This window comes from Grammomys surdaster, unplaced genomic scaffold (genome assembly GCF_004785775.1).
Source record: "Grammomys surdaster isolate TR1022 unplaced genomic scaffold, NIH_TR_1.0 234, whole genome shotgun sequence".
Taxonomy (NCBI): Eukaryota; Metazoa; Chordata; class Mammalia; order Rodentia; family Muridae; genus Grammomys; species Grammomys surdaster.
In genome coordinates, this window is record NW_021604679.1 from 1,631,293 (window position 1) to 1,639,318 (window position 8,026).

General features: G+C 36.9%; 1 protein-coding gene across 6 annotated transcripts in view; it reads left to right on the forward strand.

Moving 5' to 3' along the window:
• Ptprc (protein tyrosine phosphatase receptor type C) overlaps positions 1 to 3,207 on the forward strand; it is a 104,715-nt gene extending 101,508 nt beyond the window's left edge. For all 6 annotated transcript variants that reach the window (XM_028773775.1, XM_028773774.1, XM_028773776.1 and 3 more), the window contains one exon: positions 1,284 to 3,207. In XM_028773775.1, the coding sequence (XP_028629608.1) occupies positions 1,284 to 1,553 (270 nt within the window). In that variant the 3' untranslated portion in view covers positions 1,554 to 3,207. The remainder of the gene's footprint in view (positions 1 to 1,283) is intronic.
• The last annotated feature ends 4,819 nt before the right edge of the window (positions 3,208 to 8,026 follow it).

Sequence of the window (8,026 nt, forward strand, 5' to 3'; positions counted from 1 at the left end):
CTCGCTATCACTTTCAAGTTTTCTGTGTTTCCATGTGGGCACTTCACCTTCTCCTCCCCTCCCATTTCCTTCCCTTCCCATCTCTTCTCTGTCTTTCTGATTTGCCACTCATTTTTACATCCTAATCCTCAATGAAGGTTGATCAATACAGATAAGACCTTATTAGAGTTTGTTGTCAGCTTGTTGTGACAGGGCACATGGTCACATCCTTTGATGTTCACTCGTCAACTAGTCTTATTGCATAACAAACCAGTCCCAAATTTAGTGTCTTCAATAACATGACTGTATTTCAGTGATAGTCTGTCGATCTACTCGCAAGGCATAGTCAATGAGATCCAGGTTTACATGTCTACTGTCAGCTGATATACCTACTTAGGTCTGGCTGGCCTAAAATAATCTCTGCTGCCAGTAAATTGGCAAGTGGCTGCCATTTACTTTTGACAATAGGAATGAGTAGCCAGTGGCCATGTGTCACTGCTCATTAAAGCTTATACGAGGGCAGAGCATCAAGAACACAGGCAGAATGAGGTGTGCCACCTCTTGAAGTCCAGGACTAGAACTGTCACAATTTGGCTTCCAACTAAACCAATCCTAAGGCTGGTTCAGAATCAAGAGGCCAGCAGTTTACAGCACAAAGAGTTGTGTGTTCAATGGAAAGCAGTCCGCATTACATTTATGCACCCAGTGTAGCCTCTGTCTGCAGCAATAACATAGTCGGACATCAGTCATTTAGTAATTATTCTCAATGCAGTTTCTCACAGAAGTATACTAAGCTTTCATGTACACATGACTTGAGTTTCCAGGGATGGAGTTTTAAAAAGTATCTGAATTCCTGATAAATGCATTAGCTGTAAAGAGACTCAAAGGCAAATAAGTATTAAAAAGTCAAATACCTGAAATGGAAGAAAGTGTAGGAGGGTGACTGGGAATGCTTCACTTTGATCAATGGGGATTTTTGTAAGCTTCTTGAAAGAATTGATTGCTGCTTGCATTCATAAATGATATGTGCACATTAACTAGGAACACAGGCACAAAAGTAACATTTTGGCAGAGGTCTGGGCTCAGCTGTCACACGATGTGTTGCGGGGAGTTACCTGGTTGGTGATACTCATAAGGTACCATGCATCTGATTCTAGGGAATGTTAGGTCAGTTAGAAAGCTTCTGATGAGAACATGTCAGAAAATATGTTCTAGACTTGCAAAAGGAAATGGTTAGTGCTTGGACATCTCTTCTGGACAGAAAAACTTTCTCCATGTAAGTTCATGCTGCTTTCTTTCACCAGGAGCAATACCAGTTCCTCTATGACATCATTGCCAGCATCTATCCAGCCCAGAATGGACAAGTGAAGAAAACAAACAGCCAAGACAAAATTGAATTTCATAATGAAGTGGATGGAGCCAAGCAGGATGCTAACTGTGTCCATCCGGCTGGTCCTCTGAACAAAGCCCAGGAAGAAAAGAGAGAGGTTGAAGCTTCAGAGCCTGCCAATGCTGAGGAGCCAGAACATTCTGCAAATGGTCCTGCGAGCCCAGCTCTAGCCCAGAGTTCATAGGATAGAATTCAAGCGGGACAGCACAAAATCTCAAATTAGTTGTTTCTATTTTTCTAGACCTAATGAAAGAAAATGGCTGTGCAGTGGTTCATGGAATCTGTATTCACCTTTGCCACTGTATAAAACATATTTAAGTTTGTCAAAACATTGTGTACAGTTTTATGCTTATTTTAAAAATGTATCTATATCATTCAGCAAGAATGTGTGTATGTGAGAGAGGATGTCTGTGTGTGAGAGAGGGTGTGTATGTGTGAGTGACTCAGCGTGTGTGTGTGTGTGTGTGTGTGTGTGTGTGTGCGTGCATGTGTGTGTGTAAGAGAGACATCTAAATGTGATTATAGAGTACTTTCAGCCCATTCTAAATGCTTTTGGGAAACAGTGCCTTTTTCTCCTCCTGAAGAAACTATACATTTTCTATCTAAACTGTTAATTTGTTTGCAGAACTCATTTTTTAAAATCCCATTGAATGTGGATTCAGTTGTAAGAATAACAATGTGTACCTTTCTAGAATGACCTCAAGATGTCCTCCTTGTCCTACTGAAGATCTTGTAGTTTAAGATGTTATTTCTGGAGATACATAAAAGTCTGTAAGCATGCTATGAGTGTGTACAGCTGCTCGAGGGAAGTGAAATAAATTAACATGTGAGACTTACGTTCCTCATACTGTCATTTCATCACTATCTCTTAATACATAATTAATCAAACATAAAAATCTCAAAGGAGCCTATTTTTGTATCCACTTGGGAAGTGGAACTTTGCAAGTCGGTTACTGTCTACACAATAGATGAAAATTACTATCTAATGTTCTTGATCATATCGATATATGTTATGAATCTAAATAATTGTCCTTAACTGAGAATAATGTATGTTAAAAATCCATAGGATAAAAACAGGGGCATAAAAATTGCTTGTACTGAATATTTACATAGATGACCTCATATAGTTCTCTTATGGAATTCAGCATTCATGAGAAACATAAAATTGAATATGGCTGTTTCCTATGTTTAAGACCATCTTTGACTTTCATTAATGTGCATTTATCTTGAATTTCTTAACTGTTTAGTTTACTCGTGCCTAGACATAGCATTGATTACCATAATAAACTTTCAACTATTACCTTCCTTGCTTATGTGGCTTGTGTTACATGTTTGTAATTGACAGTGAAACAACTTCTTCTTCAAGCTGAGATTAGTTTTCCTGTCTTGTTCATTGGTGAGAAAAATGAAGAATGGTCATTTACGGGCATCAGAAGGGGATAAAGAGGACTCTGTTTTCTCAGATTTCAATCTCATGTCACCTGGTAAAGGTCCTGTTGCTCTTTGCTGGAAAACATTGTGGACATTTGCAGTTCTGATGCCGAAGTAACTTCTGGGTGGTTTTTATGCTGATTTTTGAGTTGTTTCAGAATGCTGACAGTTTTCAATGATATCTATTGGAACACAATTCTACTACTGTTTACTTAGTAGCATATTTGTAATGGCATCAAGCTGTATTACTTTGAACTCTAGGAAAACAGTGTGGGAAGGCTGATCTACATTTTGCTCACGTGTTAAGTTTTCTACCAAGGATATGGAGCATTCATGAAATGTGAAGTTATTCAACTTATAAAACATTTTTAGGACTTTTAAAAATAAAGTATAAAATTATTTGAAAATCACGTATTATAATTGTTTCTTTAGAGATTTCAACTGCACCTAACAACATCCAACTTGGATGGTGTGTTAAAAATGCATATTTTCCTCTTGAGGCTATTCATTTTAATACACAAAATAAATACTTGGAAAATAGAGCCAGGGAAACTTGGAATAATATAAAATGCAAGCTAGGAGCAATTGTCTTTTGCAAATGGGTTGCTGTGACCAAGGAATGGGAAAATAGTGGCTCAAAGGCTAGTTGTTCTGTGAGAATGAACACGAAATGAAAGGAGAGACTTGTGTAATAGAGGATTGAATTCCAACTTTGATTTCTAGCTAAAAAATAAAAAAAAAAGAAAAAAAAAGAAAAGAAATGTATATGTGGACTCCAAAGCCATGCCTTTGGCCATTGGTTATATTCATAAGAAACATGAAATTGACTTTTCTGAAGTTAATTGTCACTATTACAAATTCTAAGACCTTGCCAGGGAAACAACAACAATACAAAAAACAAGAGTTCCTACCTTTAAAAATGCCTAGTCCCTTTCTGGGCTACACTACTGAGAGCCCTGTTGTATTTTTGCTAGGCAGAAGGAGAATGCTTTCTTTTCACTGTTTATTTCTGTCATCAGAATTCATTGGGAATAAATGATTCATTGAGTAACCTTAAAATTCAACACTCCATAATTTTGTATGTAAGCGAACCACACGTAGCTGTAGACAGGAGATATGCATTTTCATGCCTTCTTGCAAGACTTAAACTGTGGGAAGTCATCAGCCAAAAATATCTTCGCAATGTAATTTCAAAAATATAAGCTTCTGAGGTTGGGTAGATGCCTAGTGGGTTGAGTGCTTGTTCACAGGTAGAAAGACCTGAGTTCATTTCCCAAACACACACAGAAAGCTTACTGGACAGGTGGAAGCAGCACCAAATGCCCAGGGTGAGTAACCTGTGGATACTGGAAAACAGAGGGCCAAAATGGTAGAGAGAATCTGGTTCAAGAAAGTAAAGAAGAGAACTAACTGAGAAAGATATCCTGACACCAACCTCTGGCTACCTCATGTGTCCTTACAGGTGAGCAGGTGAGTACTTTCTTGTTGCTGTCTATGTATATACAACACACAGACACACACTGACATGCAGACACACATATACACACCACAATAAAAATGCTCAAGTTTATGTATGTAACTATAATACGTGATTGATGTAATACTTTTATTCACTTGCCTTAATCCCCCTATAATATTGAAATTTTTATTGTGCCTGAGAGCCAACTAGCATACATATTATTTTTGATTATTTTATTTATCAGGCATTTGTTATAAAATATCTCATTGTGTCATGATAACTGCAAATGAGTAAGCAGTCATTTTCCAAGAAGTCCTTGAAACAGGCAACATCCACAGACATGAGTACCAGTGATAACTAGTCTCATGATTATATCTTTCATTCTCTCCTATATAGTCTACAACTGGACTGATATGAAATTATTTCAAAGAGAAACAGTCAAACCTGGCTGTTTAATTTCATGTTATAAATAGACACACACACAGAGACACACGTACGCACACACGGATATACACCCCTAATAACTTTGACCTGAAAGAACAGCAGGCCTCTTTCACTTAAAAGAAAAGTACACTTAACTATAATTTTTAACTTTAGAAAAACATCACACCTATCATCTTCAGACATAAATTTCCTTACTAGAAGGAATATCCTAAGCTGAAATCATTAATTGAAAATAAATGAGTAAGCATGTGAAAATAAAAACTTATAAAAGCCATTCTGATCCTGTATTATTATTTATAAATTAAACTATTTTATAACTGATATTTGAGACATAGATGCTATTTTCTCTATTTGTTTCTATAGACAAATTTTGCACCATATGTGTACTTTTTGTTTTTATTTCCTAGATGGGAACTGAGCCTTTGACAAGTTCATTCCCCGGTGTTGCATTAACCCCGCCCTGGCCGGCATCCGAGCCTGGTCTTCACTCTTCAGTTTATCAATGCCTTGCCAGTGAGAATGACAGCTTCAATTTACCTTCCTGTTTTTATTGATTTCATTATCCAAACAAAACTGTAACATGCGTCCTCCACCAAGCTACGAAAGATACTAAGCTTAGTTGAGCTCATCCACAAAATTGAAGTTTTGGACGGATACACACACACACACACACACACACACACACACACCATACACTCAGATGTCTATGGGAAATTTTGTTCCCATGATACATGTAAACAAATGTTGCCCCATCATTAAAGTGAGTGTCAGGGAATAATATTAATCACAAGTGCTACCATTTCATTACCGTATCATTTGGACATCAGATATTTTTATTGTTTAGTTCAGTGGCTCTCAACCTTCTTAATGCTGTGACCCTTTAATACAGTTTCCAATATTGTGGTGACCCCCAATGATAAAATTATTTTTGTTGCTACCCCATAACTAATTTTGTTATGTTGTGGATCATAGTGTAAATATCTGTGTTTTCCAAAAGTCTGGGGCAATCCCTGTGAAAAGGTCATTTGGCTCCCAAGGGGATCACAACCGTAAGTTGAGAGCCTTTAGTTTACAGCATATTTTTTTCTTTGTTTGTTTGTCAGCTATTTATCAACCAGCATTTAAAACTAGTGACCAGGTGCAGCATAACACACAAGCCAGGTTTATACAAAGTGAGTCTCATTCACTCTATCTGGGGCTCCAGGGGGCTAAGAACCTAGGTGCATCTGAACTTCCAAGGCCAGGGAAGTTGGATGGATTTTCAGTGCAAAACAACACATGAGCAATAGCAAAATGGCCTAGTGGGTCAGGGCACTTGCTAGTGAGTCTAAAGACCCTAAAGACCCAAGGTTAACCCCTAGAATCAAGATGGTCTATCCTCTGACCTGCACACATACAGCATTACATTTATACAGCTTCACATGGTCTCTCCACACTAACCAACTAAACCAAATGAGCTTCCCTGGTTCATTTACGTTCCTCTCTTTTGCAGTATTAAAATTTGGATATTTAATATAGCTATGTATTCTGGGGAAGGAAGACTTACAGGACTGAATAATATTTATCTTATGTAGGAGTCAAATCAGATTCAAAGAACCTGGTGTCCTATCAAAGAACAGAAATATAGTCTTAGGGATTTTGTGCTTGTTTGTTTGAGTTTTAGGTTGTAGGCAGATGTAGTGACTCATTCTTATAACCTCAACATTTGGGAAGCTGAACAATCTTGTATTTTTCACCAGCCTGTGCTAAAAACTAAATAACAGGTTGAGTAACCTTACATGTTTTTTTAATGCATCCTATGTAAAGTGAGAAAGTAAGTCCTGCACAGTCTGGCCACCTGTTCCCACTGGCTAATTCAGGCTGAAAGCAGTGTATCCTCACAGTGTTCTTAGACTGAAATCTCGAAGTAATGGGTAGCAATTCAGATATTTCATCCATTCATGTTATAATGACCACTGTAGATTGCAAATCAGGGATTTTGCTATACACAATAAGTTATAAAAATGGAAAATGCGTTATTATAGACATTGACATGTTTTACAAAGGAGTTTCCATTTATATTTAATTACATTTTCTGTTGCATTCATTACTTAAAGATAGAGATAGAAAAATGAAAATGCGAAAGATTGGAAGCCAAAATCATTTGATATTTTCGTCATAATTAGAGAAAGTAAAACAGCTGAACTGTTTCAGTGGCCATCTGGTGTCTGCTTTAAGTTAGAGTTGACTTTGCCAGTGATTTACCCAGAGTTTCCCCACACCTGTGGTGCCTCCTCTTAAACAGTAGCAGGGTCGTTAGCTGTATCACAAGCCTCTGAAAATGTTGAAATCATCGTTTGAGTCATCCACTTTAAGGCTACCAAGGAGTTCTCTCATGTATGTGTTCTGATACGGTTGCCAAACCTTTACCACCTATTGGGCTTTGTCTCACTTGCTGACTTTGAACTTCCATTCCTAAGGTCCCTTGCAGCAGCTTAAAATCCCAAATGAGATCATCTCCATTTTGAAGGACAAGTGTCCTATGAAGTGTGTCTACGTAACTTTCATATATAGAGAACAATTGCTGTTCAATTCCTGCATCCTGTGGCTTGATGTCCCATCTGTGGCGTGATACTGTAAACCACAGATTAGGTTTCTCAGGCTTCCTCTGCACTGATCTGCTGCTTCTCATCGGGACTCGCAGTCAGCTTAAGTCTTATAAAAAGATTTATGCAAACCAAGTTAGTTTTGTACATAAAACACGCTTTGCCAGATTTCTCTTCACTCCAATTATGGATGCCAATGTTCTCTTTAATGAGACTCTGAGAAATACAGTTTCCTTCTTTCATAAGATAGCAAAGATATTTGCCCACAACACTTGTTCAAAAAAATGCCCAGAACTTTTACAAAGCTCAATTTATTCAAGTCAATTACAATTCAGAAACATTAGTTACAACATCTCATGAAATCTTCTGCTACAATTTTCATAGTGTATTTTAACCCAAGGTCCTGTAGTCACTTAAGGAACACAAATTTCAGAAATAAAATGAACTTGATATAATGTTAAAAAAAGAAAGAAAAATTTAAAAGTATTACAGATGGTACACATTTTCGAACACTTTTGATTTAGTACAACCGTGTGTATATTTATAGTACAGGGCATCTTTTAAGGAATTTGTGACATGTATTTTTGAAATTACATATAGTTATTATAATTGTTACAAATGTTTCTAAGTTAATTTTTTTGTTTTGTTTGTTTTTGGAGTTTTTTGTTTTTTTTTTTCATTTTTTTAATTGGATATTTTATTTACATTTCATGTGTAATCCCCTTTATTTTTTTTTTT